The sequence below is a fragment of the Primulina tabacum genome, chromosome 11, assembly GCF_025594145.1.
Source record: "Primulina tabacum isolate GXHZ01 chromosome 11, ASM2559414v2, whole genome shotgun sequence".
In the NCBI taxonomy this organism is placed as follows: Eukaryota; Viridiplantae; Streptophyta; class Magnoliopsida; order Lamiales; family Gesneriaceae; genus Primulina; species Primulina tabacum.
In genome coordinates this window covers 15251091-15273473 of record NC_134560.1, presented here as the reverse complement: position 1 = coordinate 15273473, position 22383 = coordinate 15251091, and the positions used below count along the sequence as shown (strand labels likewise).

The window sequence follows — 22383 nt, the reverse complement described above, 5'->3', positions numbered from 1 at the left end:
AATTGTTGTACATTATTGTACTTTTATACGGAGATGTATATTAGTTAAATTCCATTACGTTCCGCACCTATATTTTAAAAAGAAAAATTTTTAGACCCTGTTTATCTTAATTGATAATTAAATCCCAAAGATGATTAGCGTCCGGGTCCCCACACAAAAGGTTAACATATCAAAATAGCATCCAATTGAAATCTCCAAAGTTTGGCATATTCATTTCTCTCGCTTCGACAACTCAGGGATGATCAGTCTTTCATACCTGTGCCTGCATCACATGAACATAACTGAAATGAGTATAAAACTCAGCGAATGGAATCAATACTAACAAGATACATATATATAATTTTATTGTAAAACATAAAATGAATAGCCTCAATTTCATTTTCTTGAAAACATTATCCATTTCATTTCATAAATGTCGAATCATCATTAATATCATCCGTCAAGAATCATAATACAACAATACATAGGGATGATATTTATTCATTGATCAACTGAAGAATTGATAGTTCTTATAAGATAGTTCATTCATTGCTAACCCTCTTCGTAAAAACGAATCTTATAGGAGGGACACGTACCTCTGCATAAAATGCATCTTATAAGAGAGCACATGTTTTCAACGTTAATTGGCCAATTACATTGTAGATTTAGAACTACCAGAGACAACACCGCTACTATCACTATCAATCCAATCATTCAATCATTTAAAACTTCATTCAAGCATTTTATCAAACACATTAGAGGCATCTTGTAAAGTTTAACTCCTTTCATTCAAAATGCATATAATTGCACTACCATATATACATATTTACATATATATATATCATGAATGGAATTTGAAAGGAGTTAACATCATAAAATCATCAAAAACACATACATATAGGATCATGTGATGCATTTAAGAAATGATTCCACTTACAACACTTGGAAGCACTTTGTTTCCTAAACCTTGATGGTGATCCTACAATAATAAACCCAACAACTAACCATCAACACTCAAATAACAACATTAGATTACCATTTAACCCAAAACATCTATCACAACTATCATCCCCTAACTCCACCATCTTCAATAACTCAAGAACAAGAAGAAAAACCACTTATCTTTGCTCCTTTCACTAAAAAGATGAAGTTCCAACTCTGGATTGAAGATTAATTGCTTGATTGAATGAGAGAATAAGAAGAAGATGAAGAACCCTAGCTTAGAATCGAAGGAGAAGCGAATGGAAGAGAAGGGAAATGAAGAAAATGATAGTCTCATTCGGTTTTATGCCTTAATTCACCCAAAACACGCTTTTGTACTGTGCTGGGCGCTCGGGCGGTCATAAATTACCGCCCTAACGCGGAATGTTCTGTCCAAAAACAAAAATTCCAGAAGCAGTGGCGCTCTGGCGGTCATTTCTTACCGCTCGGGCACCGCTCTGCGCACAGCCGCCTCAAAGATCGCCTCCGAAACGCCTCTTCCCGTCATAATTTGGAAAAGTGGTAAACATAAAAGTTGTAGCTCTATGTCTTGGCTTGAATCTCCAATTAGCCTCATGTCATTTGAAGGTCTGAGTAAAGAGTCATGCTCAATCTCCCAACATGTGTAACTTGAGGAACAACGACACACACGACAAACTTCGGGGAACTTTTGGATTGTCTTCCACAATGATTTGAACAAAACTCAAAACATGAAAGTTATAGCCTTATGTCTTATCTTTCTAATGAATGTGGCCTCACATCATTTGGATCAAAATACAAAATATTATGCTTAAAACCACAACTACTGCCACATTTTCATACCGTTTTAGCACTTCCATTACCTACTTAGCTAAAGATCAGCTTTCTATTCTACCCAAACAATCTCTGTTTCATTCTATATCATTCAATATTATTCATATTATATCTTGAAACCATAAACCATCACCATTACATCACACATCCCCATACGATCATCATAATAAACCATAAAAGAAATAATGACCATACTTAATCATAATCATTACCTTACATCATATGCATACGAATGTCTGGGCGTTACAATTCTCCCCTTCTTAAGCAATTTCGTCCCCGAAATTGCCATTATTGTGCGAATAACTCAGGATATCGCTGCTTCATTTCCTCCTCTGGTTCCCAAGTTTCTTCTTCAACCAACTGATTACGCCAAAGAATCTTTATAATGCCGATTTCTTTATTCCTTAGTACTTTAACCTTGCGATCTAAAATCTGGATTTGTACTTCTTGATAAGTCAAGTTCGGCATCAGATCCAATGCTTCATGTCTGAGAACATGGGAAGTGTTCGAGATGTACTTCCTGAGCATTGAGACGTGAAATACATTGTGGACTCTATCCATGTCCGGCGGTAAGGCTAGACGATATGCTCTTTCTCCTATCCTGTCCAGAATTTCAAATGGCCGATAAATCTTGGGCTCAACTTACCTTTCTTCCCGAATCTCATAATGCCTTTGAGAGGAGCAATTTTGATAAAAACATGATCTCCAACTTCAAACTCCAAAGGCCTTCTTCGGTTATCGGCATAACTTTCTGTCTGGTTTGAGCCGTCTTCATTCTGTCCTGGATTAAAGTAATCACATCAGCTGTCTGTTGGACCAATTTCGGTCCTAACAACTTTCTTTCAACGACTTCATCCCAGTTCAACGGTGACCTACATTTCCTGCCATACAATGCCTCGTATGGTGCCATGCCAATCGTCACCTGATAACTATTGTTATATGTAAATTCTGCAAGTGGCAATTTAGAATCCCAGCTACCATGAAAGTCAATCGTGCAGGCTCGTAGCATATCTTCAAGAATCTGAATCACCATCTTTGACTGACCGTCACTCTGAGGATGATAAGTTGTGCTAAAAGCCAACCTGTTGCCCAAGGCTCTGTGCAAGCTCTTCCAGAATTCAGAAGTAAACCTTGGGTCACGATCAGATACAATTGACACAGGAATACCATGAAGCCTCACAATCTCAGCTACATAAACTTCAGCATACTGGTTCATTGTAAACGTTGTCTTGACGTGAAGAAAATGAGCCGACTTGGTTAACCTATCAACAATCACCCAGATGGAGTTGTAACCCTTTGGTGTTCTTGGAAGTCCCGTGACAAAGTCCATAGTGATGTGCTCCCACTTCCACTAAGGTATTGGGAGAGATTGCAAAGTTCCAGCAGGTCTTTGATGCTGCTGACATGTTAGACATTCGGATATGAACTTTGCGATATCACTTTTCATACCTGGCCACCAGTAGAGACGTCGGAGATCCTGATACATCTTGGTGTACCTGGATGTATCGAGTATGATGCGATATGAGCCTCTTTCAAAACATCCCGTCGAATGTCATCACCACTGGGAACGCATATCCGACCTCTAAACATTAAAATATCATCAGTGTTCATCGCAAACTATGTATTTCCTTTCTCATCGGCTTTAGATCGCAATTTCATCAACTGATTGTCATTAGGTTGCTCCCGCTCTAACCAGAATTCAAACTTTTTCAACTTTGCGTATAACTGCTTTTCCCTTAATAACTGCAATACAGTTCTGAGATGCTCGGCATGGAGTTCCCGAGTCTTGGAATAAATCAGGATATCATCAATGAAAACAATAAAAAAGCTATCCAGATATGGCTTGAAGACCCGGTTCATTAGATCCCTGAAGACAGACGGAGCGTTCGTCAACCCAAATGACATGACTAAGAGCTCATAATGGCCATACCTGGTTCTGAATGCAGTTTTAGGGATGTCGGCTTCCCTAACTTTCAGGTGATAATAACCAAAACGCAAGTCAATCTTTGAAAACACTGTCGCTCCCTGTAGTTGATCAAAGAGATCCTCAATACTCGGCAATGGATATTTATTCTTGATCGTGGCTTTGTTGATCTCTCTGTAATCAATGCACAACCGCAAAGATCCATCTTTCTTTTTGAAAAATAAAACTGGAGCTCCCCACGGAGAAGAACTCGGACGAATAAAGCCTTTGTCTAATAGATCCTGCAACTGATTCTTCAGTTCCTTCATTTCAGTCGGGGCCATTTGGTAATAAGCTTTCTAAATCGGAGCAGTACCTGGAACCACATCAATCATAAACTCAACTTCACGGTCAGGTGGTAATCCAGGCACATCATCTGCAAATACGTCAGGAAAATCCTGAACTACCTCAATCTCATTCAACTTCATTGTCATCTCAGTATTCACATCTATCACAGCTGCTAAAAACCCCTGACACTCCTTTGATAACATTTCATGAGCTTTGAGACAAGAAATATAAGGAGTGTCAAGCGAAATACCTGAACTCTGGAAAATCCCGCTATCATCATCTTTTGCAGGAAATCGTACCATTTTAGCCACGCAGTCAATAACGGCACGATATTACGATAGCCAGTCCATTCCCAAAATAACATCAAACGCCACCATGGGAATAATAATAAGATCAGCAAAATAAATTTTCTCATTTACTTGCACTATACAACCTTTAAGAATACTGGAAGGCCATAATTCGCCTCCCGATGGCAACAAAATACTATAGTGAAGGGGTTCATAAAATGGAACAACATTCAAAGAGCGCAAGAAAATTTCAGACATAAAGGAATGCGTAGCACCAGTGTCAATCAATGTAATAGCGGCCTTGCCTGAAATTAAGATAGTACCTGATATAACAGAAGAATCAGGATTTGCGCCTTCTTTAGTCATTGTGAAGATTCTGCCTTGAACCCTATCACTCCCTTTCTCACTCTTCACTGGACAATTTTTGATAACATGTCCAACACCTCCACAACGAAAGCATCGATTACTTCCAACCAAGCACTCACCTGTATGCATTTTGCCACATTTTGGACATAAAGGTCGATCATATGTAGGCGGTGGCATAGGAGCTTTGGGTCGATGCTCCTTTTTTTCTTTGCCTCTGAACTTGCCCTTACCTTTCTATCCGGATCCTTGGCCTTTAGTAGAAAAATCTTGGCACTTCATCTGTCTTTCTCTTTCAATTTCCTTCTCGTCCTGCTTGGCCATCCTTGCTTTTTCAACAATCTCTTTATATGAAGCAGCTTTAAACATTCGAACGTCTCTTTTAATTTCAGCTCGGACACCTCTAAGAAAATGCTCGTCCTTTTCGATGTCATTGCTGGCCAGATATGGGGCAAACTGACACACCTCTTCGAATTTGAGAATATACTCTTGCATTGATATATTTCCTTGCTTAAGTTCTAGAAATTCCTTCACTTTCTGACTTCGAACATCTCGAGGAAAATATTTGTCGTGGAATAAATCTTTAAACTCCTGCCACTTGAGTGCCGAGACATTAACTGATATCTTGGTGGCATCCCACCAAGTCCTCGCCGTCTTGATCAGTAGAAAAATGGCATAGCTGACTCGATCTTTATCTTCAAACTGAAGATAATCATAAATAGCCTCCACAGCTTTGACCCATTCCAAGGCGACCATGGGATCAAGTGCTACCATCAAATTCTGGTGGCTTCATCTTACGAAATCTTTCGTATGAGCCTTCACTACCGGGCTCGGGTCTCACTTGCTCTCTCTCTCTCTCCCTCGCCCTGCATTCTGCATCCATAAGAGCTGCTGAATTTGCTCGCCATGTACCTTGGCTTGTTCTTTCAGTAACTTGCTAAATTCACCAACCACTCTAGATGATGAACTATCCTCCTCTTCTGGTGCTTTACGCTTAGGCGGCATGATCCTATGATACATATTAGTTTAAAACCATTTCCATACATAACATATCATAATTATTGAGGCTACACATTCATATTATATCAAATGATGCAGGTACATATATACCGAATTGTCGAAAGCAGAGGAAGTCATATGCCAAATCATTGGTCCGAAAATCTCTGCTCTGATACCACTAAATGTAACACTCATGACTTAAATGAATAATTAGTGCGGAAGCTTTAAAATATAATTTGGAGAAAAGGTGAAAATTTTAAAAAAAATTGGGCAGCATCTCCCCACAAATATGACATGCCACCTGTCTCAAGCAACACATAAAATACATACAAAAGATTTTCATATTCATCAGATACCATTTAATATAGTATCTACACATATTTCTAATTTAAATACCAAAACAAGGTTTTCAGTATTTCCCAAAATAACCAAAAGCTTAACATATCAAAATAGCATACAATTGAAATCTCCAAAGTTTGGCATATTCCTTTCTCTCGCTTCGACAACTCAGGGATGATCAGTATTTCTTACCTTTGCCTGCATCACATGAATATAACTAGAATGAGTATAAAACTCAGCAAATGAAATCAATACTAACAAGATACATATATATAATTTTATTTTAAAACATAAAATGAATAGTCTCAATTTCATTTTCTTGAAAACATTATCCATTTCATTTCATAAATGTCGAATCATCATTAATATCATCCGTCAAGAATCATAATACAACAATACATAGGGATGATATTCATTTCATTGATCAACTGAAGAATTTATAGTTCTTATAAGATAGTTCATTCATTGCTAACCCTCTTCGTAAAAACGAATCTTATAGGAGGGACACGTACCTCTGCATAAAATGCATCTTATAAGAGAGCACATGTTTTCATTGTTAATTGGCCAATTCGTTGCGAATTTAGAATTGCCAGAGGCAACACCGCTACTATCACTATCAATCCAATCATTCAATCATATAAAACTTCATTCAAGCATTTTATCAAACACATTAGAGGCATCGTGTAAAGTTTAACTTCTTTCATTCAAAATGCATATAATTGCACTACCATATATACATATTTACATATATATATAATGAATGGAATTTGAAAGGAGTTAACACCATAAAATCATCAAAACACATACATATAGGATCATGTGATGCATTTAAGAAATGATTCCACTTACCACACTTGGAGCACTTGGTTTCCTAAACCTTGATGGTGATCCTACAATAATAAACCCAATAACTAACCATCAACACTCAAATAACAACATTAGATGACCATTTAACCCAAAACATCTATCACAACTATCATCTCCTAACTCCACCATCTTCAATAACTCAAGAACAAGAAGAAAAACCACTTACCTTTGCTCCTTTCACTAAAAAGATGAAGTTCCAACTCTGGATTGAAGATTAATTGCTTGATTGAATGAGAGAATAAGAAGAAGATGAAGAACCCTAGCTTAGAATCGAAGGAGAAGCGAATGGAAGAGAAGGGAAATGAAGAAAATGATAGTCTCATTCGGTTTTATGCCTTAATTCACCCAAAACACGCTTTTGTACTGTGCTGGGCGCTCGGGCGGTCATAAATTACCGCCCTAACGCGGAATGTTCTGTCCAAAACCAAAAATTCCAGAAGCAGTGGCGCTCGGGCGGTCATTTCTTACCGCTCGGGCGCCGCTCTGCGCACAGCCGCCTCAAAGATCGCCTCCGAAACGCCTCTTCCCGTCATAATTTGGAAAAGTGGTAAACATAAAAGTTGTAGCTCTATGTCTTGGCTTGAATCTCCAATTAGCCTCATGTCATTTGAAGGTCTGAGTAAAGAGTCATGCTCAATCTCCCAACATGTGTAACTTGAGGAACAACGACACACACGACAAACTTCGGGGAACTTTTGGATTGTCTTCCACAATGATTTGAACAAAACTCAAAACATGAAAGTTATAGTCTTATGTCTTATCTTTCTAATGAAAGTGGCCCCACATCATTTGGATCAAAATACAAAACATTATGCTAAAACCACAACTACTGCCACATTTTCATACCGTTTTAGCACTTTCATTACCTACTTAGCTAAAGATCAGCTTTCTATTCTACCCATTCAAACTCTGTTTCATTCTATATCATTCAATACCATTCATATCATATCTTGAAACTATAAACCATCACTATTACATCACATATCCCCAAACGATCATCATAATAAACCATAAAAGGAATAATGACCATACTTAATCATAATCATTACCTTACATCATATGCATACGAATGTCTGGGCGTTACATCCAGTTCTGCAGCGCTGATGCCGTGTTGCCTATGCGCTAATCAAGCAATGCAGCGCCACAGTGTTAGTGCCTGGGCGCAGGTCTAGGGTTTCAAGATCTCTTAGTTTAAGTGCTATTATCTCGTTTGGGTATTAATACGTCATTATGACCAAGCTTAGTGAGGGTTAGATTAGGTCATGTGAAGCTTGATTAGGAATCTTTGAATCATGGTTTAAGCGTGGTCGTCTTTGAGTCGAGTTAGTAGTCCTGGCAGGGCCCCGAACACGAGTGTTCATGTTTTAAATGTTTATGATATCATGGATACGAATTTTTATATAAATATGAAAAATACGCTGCATGCTTGATTTTAAGAAAAATTTACGTATATGCATGATTTTATTGAGTGATGAATATGATGACATGTTTTGAAGGATGAGAATTGGTTGTGACTAATACGATGACATAATGACATGTATGGCCAGTGCTCAATGGACGGGTAATGACGTCGCTGACGTTCCCGCCGCCGGGTATCACGGTTACGCGTAGATGGATACATCGACTGACATGATGATACGAAAGTCAAAACTAATGAACGAAATTCAAATTAAGAAAAACGATTTGATGTGATATGTTATCTAAATATTTATGCTTCGACATGGTATGATTATGCATGCGACTTTTACGATCATTAAACATATTTTTATTACGTTACTTTTCACTGTTGCATGTTATGTATATATACTTGCTATTAACGTTACATGAGTGTTGAGTCTATAGATTCACTAGGTATGAATGATGCAAGAGAGCATGTTGATGAGGAGGTTGGAGACGCCGAAGTCTGAGTAGGCGGGGCTGGATGTACGCTCGTAAACCGGAGAACCATATTTTTCGCACATCAAGTTTTGAGTTAGGAGTGGACATGAATATTTTTTGTGTTATTTTTGACATGTTGGTTGTGAGGGTTTTTACTTGTTTCATGTTATTTTATTTTTAACGTAAGTCTTGCATCGTCGAACAGGTGATTTTTTTAACTACAATATTCTTGCCTGAGATTGGAATACATCTATTTTAAATGGATAAATTTTCAGCAGTATTGCATGCATGCATAAGTTATGAATTTTTAAAATTAGCTTACAGAAAAATATTCCAGTAGTATTTTAAGTAGTAGACGTTTCACTCTGTATCGATTATAGGGAGCTGAATAGGGTGACAGTGAAGAATAATTATTCATTTCCAAAAATCAAGGATTTTTTTGATCAACTGAAACGAGCTTCGGTCTGGATATCACCAACTGAGAATAAAAGAGGCGGATGTGCATAAGATGACTTTCAAATGCGTTATTGGCATTTTGATTTTTTAGTGATGCTGTTTGGATTGAATAATGCTCTGGCGATCTTCATGGATCTCATGAATTGCGTATTTCAGCCGTACCTAGATAAGTTTATTATTGTCTTCATTGATGACATTTTGATCTATTCCAAGAGCCAAGAGGAGCATGATCAGCACTTGAAGACGACCTTAAAAGTTTTACGAGATCGGAAAATATATGCAAAGTTCAGCAAGTGCGAGTTTTGGCTAGAGAGGGTGACATTCTTAGGCCACATTTTGTCAAGGGAAGGAATAGAAGTCGATCCATCTAAGGTCAAGTCAGTGAAAGAGTGGACAGTGCCTAAAGGTGTAACGGAAATCCACAGTTTCTTGGGTTTAGTGGGCTACTATTGCAAGTTCATCAAAGATTTTTCGACCATTGCAGTACCCTTGACATCTTTGACAAAGAAGAATGCAAAATTTGTATGGAGACAAGAATGTCAAAATAGCTTTGATCAATTGAAGCAAGCACTCACTACTGCGCCAATTATAGCTATGCCGACTAGAACAAGGGGATTATGTGTTATTTACCGATGCCTCAAAACTTGGACTTGGCGCAGTGCTCATGCAACGCGATCGAGTCATAGCATATGCGTCTAGATAGTTGAAAACCCACGAGAAAAATTATCTGACACATGACCTTGAGCTTGCAACAGTCGTATTCACGCTTAAAATTTGGAGGCACTATTTACATGGTGAAAAATGCAAGATCTTTACTGACCACAAAAGCCTCAAGTATTTCTTCACCCAAAAAGAGCTGAACATGAGACAAAGAAGATGGCTATAACTTATTAAGGACCACGAATGCGACATTAGCTATCATCCCGTCAAAGCTAATATATTTGCGGACGTTTTGAGTAGAAAATTGTCAGTCTTAGCCAATTTTTCAGTGCAGAAACCTCTACTAACTGAAATTAGAGGTTTGAGCATACTACACGAGATAGAATTCGAGTCGAACATCCTAATGATGAGCAACTGCAGAAATGGAGACAACGAGATGAATCAAAAGGCAGCGGGTTATATTAAGTCGACGATGGCATTATCAAATATCGAGGTCGACTATGGGTTCCTAGTAGAGATTCACTTAGAGTTGACATTATTATAGAAGCCCACAGTACCCCTTATTCTGTTCATCCCTAGAGTACAAAAATGTACAAGGACTTGCAGCTTTTATATTGGTGGCCGGAAATGAAATGAGATATTATGCGCTTCGTATCCGAATGCTTGACGTGTTAAAAAGTGAAGACGGAACATCAAATACCAGCGGTAATGCTCCGACCAGTTCATATTCTTGAGTGAAAGTGGGAACATGAAAGGGGATCGGTTACAGGTGCCCGGAATACGCAACGGAAGTTTTAAAAAAAATTTACAAGAGCAAAACCAAGCACCCCTCACTAGTGTGTAGTAAATACGAAAAACACAAAATCATACATAATGTGTTTTAGAGTTTTACCTATCAATCACAAAGATTGATGATGTCTCCAACTAAGTTGTTAAACAACTTAGCTCTTCAATGGGTAGACAATCTACAAACTTCCCTTGAGCACTCATTGCTCAAAATCAGGCCGACCACCAATAAGCTAAAACCACCTTACACTTGCACTAGGAAATGCAAGGCATTTTTCATTGAGAAGTTTGCTTTCAATTAATCAAATGAAGAAGCAATTTTATTTAAGAAAATGGGAGTAAAATTTCGGCCAAAGGGGTGGGAGGAGAGAAGAGGAAGATTTTTCTTGGTGCTTGAAAAAGTTGAAGTGCATGTGCAAGACATACCTTGTTTATTGAAAAACTTGTGTCCCAACTCTTCACCTCTATTGCATGCAATTTGGGCTTGTAACATATACAAAACCCATGGACTATTATTTAAATATCTCAAACACATTTGAGATCAATTAAATATTTACTTGAATTTACTCAAGCCCACTGGTTGAATAATTATTTCCAATTGGGCTATACAAGACCCAATGTTATTTAATTAATTCAATACTTGAATTAATTTAATTATTTAGGACTCTACTAGGTCTAATAGTGTTTAATTAATTCAACACTTGAATTAATTTAATTTAGTCCATAAAAATGTTTATGAAAATCACAATTTTCAAATACGTTATTTATTTGAGCAAAATTTTAATTTAAGAAAACTTCCACAAAATAAAAGTTAAATTTCCCATAATCATCTTATAGAAGTCATAATTCTATTTTCTTTGCGCTTATAAACTCCTTTATAATCCGTTCAACACATTAAACTAATTTCCTTCTCATCAAGATCTAGAAAGTTAGTACTTGTGTGGCCCTCAATGGTTCATTGATACAACTAGCAGTGGGTCTCATTTCAATTTGATTCAGAACTAAACATGTCCTTATATGAGCATACCCCAGTTGCTCCATTCTTACTTATCAACTCCTTAATAATAAGAACGTCAGAACTCAAGTCTGATAGTATCCAACCAATCATGTTAAACGCCTAGCAGCATCGCTTACATGATTCCCTAGGTATCAAATGATAGTGCCTGCAAGAACCATTCCATTATGGTTAGCGTACAGTACGGTCCCTTCAACTCATATATCCCGACCGATTCGACAACCATTGGTTTATCGAGAGTTGTCAATGAATCGATACTATGTGTCATGTCGTAGTTGCATCGATGGTGTAATCTATGAAACCCCTTTCATAATTACCACCATACTTTGATCAGAGAATTAAAACAACATACACATGAGATCACATAGGATATCCATACCCAAAGGTAAGCGGTGAATCCCATACTACAATGCATCGACTCCTATATATTTTGACAAAACACCCAACCTTGCCACCAGATGACCCCGTATGAGTCGGTAAACAAGTCAAAGTGCAATGCTAGCATATAAAGTCTCAATGTTGTCCCGTGTCATAAGGACTAATGAGGTACAACCATAAACTAGGACGTTTCCACTCGATAAGTAAGAACCACTTGCAAAGTCCTTTATTGAGGGTTGTTCAATGCACTCTACAAGGAGCACCTATCTGCATGCTCGGACATCACAATGTCCCCTACCAATGAAACATGGTACTCACATCGCAAGTACTAGTCTCAAACTCGATCGGCCTTTATCCTTCTTAACAGCGGCTGAATTGACTAGGAACTGTTTAGAATATACATTTTTCCAAATATGAGTTTCATGATACTCATCATATAAACATCTCATATTCTTTCTACTATTTATATATTCAAGGAATTTATCTATGCAACTAGCATGGGTATACAGATAAAAATGTGACAAAACAATAATTACAAATATTATTAAAATAAAGATTATTTATACATAGAGTTTCAATGTGAACTCTCGACCAACATTTGGCTCGACGGGCACCTACTCTAACAGAACATTACTATGGACATCGTGGTAGGATTGCCAAAGATGTTGAAAGTACTCAACGCCATTTGGGTAATAGTGTACCGTCTTACTATGTCAGCACATCTCCTACAAGTAAAGACAACTTTTTCTATGACACAGCATGCAGAGCTATATATTCGAGAGATAGTCAGACTGCATGGGATTTCCGTCTCTATAGTGTTGGACAGAGACACACGATTCACTTCATCATTCTGGAAGAGTTTACATGCGGCCTTGGGAATCAAACAACTATTCAATACCGCATTTCATCCTCAGACATATAGTCAATCTGAGAGAGTCATAAAATTTTGTAGGATCTACTCCAAGTCTGCGTGATCGATTTCCAAGGGAGTTGGGAACCGAAACTACCTCTAGTGGAGTTCACTTACAACAACAGTTATTGGTAATCTATAGGGATGTCTCCATACGAAGCACTCTATGGAAGGAAATGTAGATCCTATATCCATTGGGATGAGGTAGGAGAAAGGGCTACGATGGGACCCGAGATAGTTGATCACACATCAGAAATGGTCGCCAAGATCCGAGACAGGATGAAAACTGTTCAGAGTCGACAGAAAAGCTACGCGGACAAAAGAAGAAGAGATCCGGAGTTTGCAGTAGATGATCACGTACATATAAAGATAGCACCATTGAATGGTGTTATGAAATTTTTCAAGAAAGACAAACTCATTCCAAGATTCATCGGATTATTTGAGATACTCGAAAGAGTGGGAGCATTAGCATATCGAGTGGTGTTGCCACCCAATCTCGCAGGAGTTCACAATGTCTTCCACGTATCAATGCTCCGCAAGTACATGTCAAACCCTTCACATGTACTTTTGTCAGAAGTTTTATAGAGGCTGTCATTTTGTGCCCTTGATTGCCAATGATGTTGCGGAGAAGTTACGACACTTCTTGGATGGATTGAGGTCGACGATACGTTGAGATGTGATGCTGATGGATTATATTAATTATACTACTGCCGTTTCTAATGATTTTTGAGCATCTCAGAAGGATATTGACTGGGAGATGCAGCGCAAGAGGAACCATACCCACCAATCAAGTCAGCATAACAAGAAGCCGTTTACGGGACCACCAAAGCAGCCAGGACAGTACAAACCATAAGGAAAGCCTAAAGAAAACGTCCTGGAGTCTGCTGAGAAGCCAAATTGCAAGGAGTGCGATCGCCATCACTACAGCAAGTGCATGTGATTTTTGGACGTTACAATTCCTCCCCCCTTAAATAAAATCTTGTCCCCAAAATTAAGGCTTACCGAACAGTTCGGGGTAACGACTCATTATCTATAACTCAGTCTCTTAAGTAGCTTCTTCCACTGAGTTATTTAACGGTTTTACCTTGACCATCTTTATCACCTTGTTTCGCAGCCTTCTCTCTTGTCTACCCAAGATTTGAATAGGCCTCTCCTTGTATGACAGGTTTTGTGTAAGTTGAAAAGTCCCCCTGGCGGAGACTCATAAACACTCTCTTCAACCTCGAACAAACGTCGATAGTGAAATATTTATAATAGAATATCCTCTTGAAATCCTCACAAGATAGAGTCGCTAGATTCATCCCTCGCTCCGCTCCCTCCCACCATAAGAAAGCGTCGCCTTTCAGCAGATAGATGGTACAAATAACTCAGTCAGCATATGCCATATCAATATACTTAAAGATCACATCCAAAGATCTAATCCATCCCTCAGCCACGAATGGATCAGTAATGCCAGAAAAATCCACGAGATCCATCATCCTAAATCACTCATAGACAGCTTCTGGTCGGACCCTCGCACCATTTCCCACGTGCTGCTCTAGTAAACGAGCCATATCGGCTAGTACATGGGCACAAGCATCCTGATTAGGTGGAGGCTGTAAAATCTCCTCCTCCTGCCTATCCTAATTATCACCACGAAGAACCCGTCTAGGTGGCATCTCTGTGCAAATCGTCCATACCACGTAACCAACATGCATTTAACATTTTAAATGAAACATGCATCTAACCTCTATATCATGTATCATAAAAGCATTTAAAGTTCAACATAAATATAAAGTAGTAAAAACTCACAGACTTCGGAGTGGTAGTAATGCAACCCTTTAGGGATCTTTCGCTTTGATGTCCACTATTTTTTAAGCGTAATATCCTGCTAATTTTTTTTAAATTGAATACCAAACTCGGACTCCGTAATTAAATTAACAACATTTTCATAATTCAAAATAATTTAACATCTACAAATTTAAAGTGCATAAAATCTCTAAATCGTCAATTAACAAAAATTCTATATCAACCATTAATACGATCAAAACTAACTTTGAAATAAAGCATTAAAATACTTTTAACAAAATCTTTAAAACTTTGTCTATGAAGCTAATGCAGAAAATAATGTCCCTCGGGAGTGTACTGCCGGACTCGATCCATTGAAGCGCCATCGCCTACTTCAATCTCATCCTCACCTGCAACATTCAAACTTAGTGAGTCTAATGACTCAGTACGTTTTAAACATAAGTAACAAATAATACATATACAACCACATGAATTAAAAATCATACTTTTATTCAAAATAAGCTAGCATAAATTTGTAAGTATAGTTTAATCATAAATCGTCGAATCATAAAGCTTTCCATAATTTATCTTTTTGGGTGAAGTTTGATCATTGAAAGTGACTAGCTGTATCATGTGGTTGACCGACCAGTCTTAGTTCACCATTGCGCATGAGGACAGGCAATAGGCACCGACATAAATGGAAATACGATCGTTGGGCTCCCTCTGGGCCTTCTCCCATAAACGGGCTCCCTCTGTGGTCTTCTCCCTCACGATATTCCCAATAATCATTTATCATATCATTTTTGTCACAGTGAATTCACATTCTTCAAAATATTTTTTCTTTTTTTTAGTCATAAAATATCGTGTCCTTTCCACATTCGAAAAATAGCATTTTAAGAGTAAAAATTGCACAGCTTTAACATAAATCATAAAATCTCATATTTTCATTATAAACGTCTTAAATATCATTTAGCATGCATTATGACTGCCAACCCTTTTTGTACTACCTGAGACGTAAAACGACCATTTTGCCCTTGGACCAAAAAATTCCCGATTTTGACATTTATTATTTTTATTGACTCGAGACTATCCCAAATAATTATATAAGCTCAAATTTGACTTTCTAATGTTTTTATTTAACGTAAACTCGTGCTTTTTGATTTAATTCCTTAATTACTAAACTGTGAAGCGTTTAAATCTCGAATTAATTCAAACTTAAATATTTTAATCCCAAATTTTAAACATAAACTTTTCTTACCTAAACTACCCTCATGAACCATGAATCGACCCCCGTGTACCAAGGTTAGAACCCTTCTTACTTCCTAAGCCTCTCCCGATCCCTAACCCTACGTTAGTCACGTTTCTTCAAAAAACCCCGAGCCATGCTCAACACACCTGAGCCTAGACCTTTACCAGTAACCGCTGGATCCTAACTGAAATGACCTAGACCAGCATACCTAGCCCCAGCCCACGCAAAAGCCTAGGTTCAAGACTCTTAGTCGTCAATCGCTTCCTTGCGCGATGAGGAGTCTAGCCATGATAGGACTCCTCTCGGCTCTAGACACTGACTCCATAAATACCTAGCCATCCATGGGCCAGCCCGCGACCATGCCCCTTCCCGTATATCCACGCGCACAAGCCCTTGTTTTCCCCAAGGTTTGCGTGTGAGTCCCCCTTGTCGATCCAACCCTCCAGCCTACCTAGGAATCTTCCTAACCCTCTAGCCTCAGCCCCAAAAGGCTTGGTCCCAACCCAGGGCGCTACCCCCCTTGGCCGAGCCCACCATGAGCCAAAAACTCATGAAACCCTAGCCTCTAACAATCAGCCATGCACGACTCCCTTCATCCCTTGTCCATCCCTCGTGTCGTGCCTAAACGACACTCTTTCCATCCCCTAAACATATTTTGATGGCAACATGTCCCTTAGAATCCATAATGTTCACAAACGAGTTGTAAAATCATTGAAACTTTAAAAATAATCATCAAACCTTAAGAGATTTTTTTTCAAATATTTATCGTGCTGAAATACGTAAAACATGAATTTTATGATACTAATGGTGCATCAAAAGTGTCTATAAGCGTGCCTTTACATTTTAAAACTCTTGAATATGCGATCGTTGGCGTGGGTTGCGAAGAGAGACGAAAAGCAGACAAACAACTCTTAATTTTCACTCCCAAAGTCTCGAAATTTTGTATGTGTGTGGCGTCAATTTCGGCTGCTATAGAGTCTAAATAACCTAGGATTTCTATTTAATATTTTCGAAATTTACATGTATAATGGGTTAGGGTTTTGGGGTTTTTGTTTAGGAATAATTGAGCCCTTCAATCATAAGTAAATTAGACCCAATAATACCTATTTAATTGTAAACTAAAATTTTACAAAATTTGTTTTCAAAAATAATAATTTTTGGGCCTTTAAAAGTCTTTTCGTTTGACCGAAACCGGCTTTCAGAATAAAATCGTGCTCGTCTCGTAAAATAATTTTGACTTTACTATTGTTAGAAAAATATAATCATATGTAATCATATGAATAAGCCTTGAAAATATTTATTGAAAAAAAAATATTTTATGTTGGTGGTCCCCGATCTCCTTTCCCAAACCTATTATCGAATATTCGGCTAAAATCTTCAACTCTCATGAAATCATGCAATTAGAACTTAAATCATATAATATACATCAATTAAAAATTTAAAATTAATGAAATTAAACAATTAAGCAATTTAAATCATTTGCATGCATGTGGTTGACTTTTTGGACGTTACATCTGGATTCTGATAAAGTATTTAAGGTGAATGGACATAGATTGAAAGTGTTTTACAAGGATGAAAGCGTGTCTAACATGCTCGAAATTGAGTTGGCAAACCCTCACTATTCAGAAATTTAAAAGAGACAGAAATTGTCGAGCATAACGTAAAAAATTTGCGCTTTCGGGAGGCAACCCAAATTTTTTGTCAATGGACATCGATTGAAAGTGTTTTACAAGGACGAAAGCATGTCTAACATGCTCGAAATTTAGTTTGCAAAACCTCACTATTTAGAAATTTATGGAGATAGAAAATGTCGAGCATAATGTTAAGAAGTTGCGCTTTCGGGAGGCAACCCACATTTTTTGTCATTATTTTTTATTTTTTTCTCTTTACCTTTTTTTAAAAAAAAAATGTTCAATTTCTGTTATGTTTGTGCAGAAGATATTCTTCTCGCAAGGCGTGACCATGCTTAATAAGAAATCCATTTTTAAAAAAACAAATTGGCCTTATACGCAGTAGATGTCTTCTATCAGGACGTGACAATGTCTTGTAAGAAAACATCTCCTGATGTTACAACATGCGCAAACATAATTTTTTTTTTGCTAAAAAAATAAAATAAAGGAACAAAATTTTTTTTACGCTATTTAACCAATTTTGTTTCCATTCTTTTAACTTTTCTTTGCAACTCCATCATCACACAATAACGTCGCCGCCATCTTCTCACAGCCCAATCACCACGCTGTTCGCCACTCCTGTTCATGGAGACCATCGTGTCGCCACCCCTATACCATCTTCTCGCACAATCGCCACTCCTTTACCCACAACCACAGTAAACTCAACACGTCGCCGACCATCTTCTCCCAGTCATCTTCACTCACCAGCCACCACAGCGCCTCTAGCAGCCACATGACTACCACCCACCCTTACCTCATCACGCACAGCCACTCCTGCCGCGACAACTCTTGGACACAGACAACTGAACTATCAACACATATTCTCGGTGATAGCTCTCATGATCCCCTTTCGTACTTCAATTATTTGAATTTACTATGTGTTTTTTCAATTATTTGATTCATTGATTGTTAGGTATTATTGTATGCTCTGTACTTACTTGATTTGATTGTTATTTGTATATTATTGGTGGTTGATCATTGTAGGAGCGTAGTGTGTGGTAGTAATCTTTGTTGATACAATGGGTAATGGTTCTTGTGAGTCACAAAAGAAAGTCGGTAACCCAAGCTCTTCTTCAAGATCGGCTCAAGATCCCGGAGTATAGAAGGGCTAGAATGGGAAAATGGATGAATGTCCTACCACCCGTCGATCCAATTTGAATGGAAACTTAACCTTCACAAAGAAGACTTAATAAGATGTAGATATGAAACTGTACCAGAAACAAATCATTTCCTTCAAGTATAATCATCACTCTACATTGGAAGTTTTAAATATTTTGTTTGAGTTGATTAACAATATTGGGTGGACGTCATATTTTTCTATTATTTTTCTTGTCTATATTGAACTTGTGCGAGAGTTTTATGTGACTTTTGAATTATTAAAACCTAACAATTTTAACGCTCTCAAGCCCAGGGATAGTTTGATTTTGCTTGATGGGAAAGTCATTCTAGTTCTCGATCACTGAATTGAATTTTTGTTTTGTTTTATCACCGATGACTTTGTCAAAACTAATGAGTATTTGAATAGTGCGTCTGATTTTCATGATAAATTTAATCTCATTGCCCTCTATCGAGCAACTTCTACACAAAAAGACAACGACCCAAGTAAATCCAAATATCATTACCTACATAATCCTGCGTTGATGTACATTCATAGGTTCTTTTCTTTTATTTTTTTTGGATCGAAAGAATTCTGCAGGTATATTAATAAAAGTTGAAATTTTGTTTTTGTGATGTATGCAAATCGAATGAAGGTAAATCCTGGATATTGGTTGGTTTCTCCATTCGTTGACAAGGTAGCTCATAAACATCATTTGATTATTGGTTCTTTGATCATTGTGCCATTAACCTGAATTTGCATCACCTCGACGATAATGATCTTCATGTCACTTGTTCTATGCAAACTTTAGACTTGCGTTGCTTAAAAAGTATGGGACTAATAGAAAAGGTACATCGAGTTTTTTTTGTCCACAAGGTCCTACAATGGCACGATCAAGCCACACCAACTCTGATGCAGACGCCATGGACGTGCATTTGAACTATGAACCTCCATCACACACATTTTCGACACATCCTCAAAGACGTATTGACGTGGAAATTAACGAGATCACATAGCGGTTGACTTGAATGGAACAAAATCAGTTGACCTTTTGCAAATACATGGGATTCAAACCACCATTTCCCCCATCACAACTGTAGATAACATTGCTCTACGATGCCCAACAATTTCCAGGAGAGTTATCCAACTTTTCTTGTGTTTTTATTGTATGGGTTCAGCATCTAATTTTTGTACCACTGGGGATATTTTCACGTATAGCTGTGGAAGGGGGTATATAGATTTATTTCTAGTTTTGATTTCTAGTTTTCAATTTTTCTGCATGTTTGTTCAAAAAAAAGTAAGAAATAATAGTGTTTATACATATCCCTTTAATTTGAATCGTGAATGCTTCTTCTACGAGTATAAAAAAAAAACTGATTTTTCTTTGTGTGCGATTGATTTTACATTCTTACTGCTGCATTTATGAGTAATTGCTCTTCATGATGGGTTGAAATGACAAGTGTATGTGTCTATCATACATACCATTTTTCCTTGAGCCTATGAGCAATCATTATATAATGCTTCTTGTCTTGGATTGTGTGTTGGTCATGCTTTGTTGATTTTTCTATTACTTGGCATTGTAATACATGTCTTTATTAACAACTAATGGTAGATTATGTTCATAAACAAAATGATAAGGACATTAGATTCAAACCATTTTATTTCGCATCATCACCGTCATTTTTTGAGCCTACCCTGATACATTGACCCATAGTGAGCCAAGTTTGAGTACGAGCCTTTTCATTGGAAAATATCCACATTACAAGTCATGATAAATCTCTTTTATTGGTCATTCATCTTTTTGAACCTTGAATTGGAGAATCATGTAAACCTTTTGCATTTAGCATCACTTTGAACCAAGTACGAATTTTTGAAATTGAGTGATTCATGCTCGAAGTCATTGTCTCGAAACACCTTATGCATCGAAAAATAAAAATGAAAAGAGAGAAAAATTTGAGAAAAGAAAAAAATTTGGTACAACAATATTCTTTGATGTTATAATTAGATTGAAGATGTTATTACATGGATGCAATTGGTTTTTGTGCAAAGTGCATATGATTTCTTCAGTTCCATAAACACATTGTTACCTTTTTCTTACCTTACCTCTAGCGACAATACAACCCATTTATAACCCATGTTTGGACATTTTATTCCAATCATTTGGTGGACGGACGTGATATACTTGAAAGCCTATGGTAAAAAAGTTCACTGTTTTAGCAAGAGATATCTTTGATAATACCCAGACATTTTTGAGTTAAATGAGCGAATCTTGTGAAGATTTGTTTGGACCCCATGCATTTTAAATTTTATACATTCTGATCAAAACGATTGTTTATGATGTTGGTATATTAAATTGCTTAACATTCATCTTCAACGCAACTGAACGTAACGTAACTGAAATGATTTGAACTGAAGTTGCCGACTGATAATTAATGCGCTAAACAATCGAAGGCAACTGAACTGATTAAAGCTAACTGAAGCTGTATAGAGAACTGAACTATCAGTTAAGACTGATCAGTTAAACAGTCAGTTAATCAAATCGGCTATAGAGTCAATTGATAAATCAGCTTGACACGTCATCAATTAAAGAGCGTAGCCAACAACTCAAAAATTTGTACAAGATTTGACTGCAACTTGTAGTGGGAGCACCGCATATCAGAATGCCACAGTGTACGATTGTCAAAAGAAAGATGACATGTCTACCCAGGACAAATCAACGGATATATGACATTTAAACGCATTCAATATTACCATTGAAAGTAAAGCCTATAAATAGCCGAGAAGATCAGCTGAGAAAAGGATAATAGAGGAATAGCTAAGAAAAAAAATTATCGAGTTAGCAAGAACAAGAACAAGCAAATAGTTCTTAGTTACAAAAAGCTCATGCCTTATCAAATATATTCATAGTTTTCAAGCTATATTTCGAGAACTAGCACAAGCACTTATTCTTATTATATTTGATCTTTTTAGATCAGTTGTGCTTAGAAAAATCTATCAGTTGCTTACTGGAAAAAGTCTAAAGATACTAAAAGTTTCAGTTTGGCAATGTCTAAAACCAAACTGAAGTGGGTTATTACAGTTACTGTAACTAATTAAATTCTTTTAGTGAAAATCCTATCCTTGAGATAGAAGGGGTGATGTAGGAGCATTTGAAGTCTCCGAACATCCATAAATCTTTGTGTTCTTATTTTTTAAGTTTTCGTCAGTTTGTTTTTGCACTTTAAGTTAATTGATTGACATTGACAACAAGATTATCGAATTCAGTTTATCACTAAACTGATTCACCCTATCGAAAAGATTCGAAAATCGTAAAGTGTTTATTCAACCCCGCCTTCTAAACACTTTCACTCATCCAATCGATCCTAACAATTTTTTCTCCAGTTTTCTCCAGGATTCTAATGCTTTTCTTTTCTTTATTTTTATGGAGATTGTAAATCGAGTTATGTTTGGCTAACTTTTTATTTCTGATTTAAGGAATAAATTTGTTACTTCAATTTTATCACTGTGAGGTTTTTTGTTACGCCTTGCAAAATTTGAAAATTCACGCGAACCACATGCATGCGATTGTTAAAATCTTTTGTATTTTAATCAAATGTTTTAATTGCATGGATTAAATATGTTGTGCATATTTACATGTTT

The 22383-nt window shown here is 37.2% G+C and overlaps 3 protein-coding genes and 1 long non-coding RNA gene across 4 annotated transcripts; 1 reads left to right on the top strand and 3 right to left on the bottom strand.

The window, feature by feature from the left end:
• Positions 1–2061: 2061 nt before the first annotated feature.
• Positions 2062–3384, bottom strand: LOC142519661 (uncharacterized). The gene is made up of 4 exons (XM_075622696.1): positions 3223–3384; positions 2941–3124; positions 2420–2554; positions 2062–2369 (listed from the first exon to the last, which is right to left on the bottom strand). Exons 1-4 carry the CDS (start codon positions 3382–3384, stop codon positions 2062–2064), a joined length of 789 nt encoding a protein of 262 aa, XP_075478811.1.
• A 972-nt stretch (positions 3385–4356) lies between these two features.
• LOC142519660 (uncharacterized) lies at positions 4357–4806 on the bottom strand. Its single transcript, XM_075622695.1, has one exon. The coding sequence runs from the start codon at positions 4804–4806 to the stop codon at positions 4357–4359; it is 450 nt and encodes a 149-aa protein (XP_075478810.1).
• Positions 4807–4911: 105 nt separating this feature from the next.
• On the bottom strand, positions 4912–5448 carry LOC142519659 (uncharacterized). Its single transcript, XM_075622694.1, has one exon. The coding sequence runs from the start codon at positions 5446–5448 to the stop codon at positions 4912–4914; it is 537 nt and encodes a 178-aa protein (XP_075478809.1).
• Positions 5449–18168: 12720 nt separating this feature from the next.
• LOC142518935 (uncharacterized) lies at positions 18169–18958 on the top strand. The gene is made up of 2 exons (XR_012813675.1): positions 18169–18475; positions 18633–18958. It is a non-coding gene; the product is annotated as an uncharacterized LOC142518935 (long non-coding RNA).
• Positions 18959–22383: the final 3425 nt, after the last annotated feature.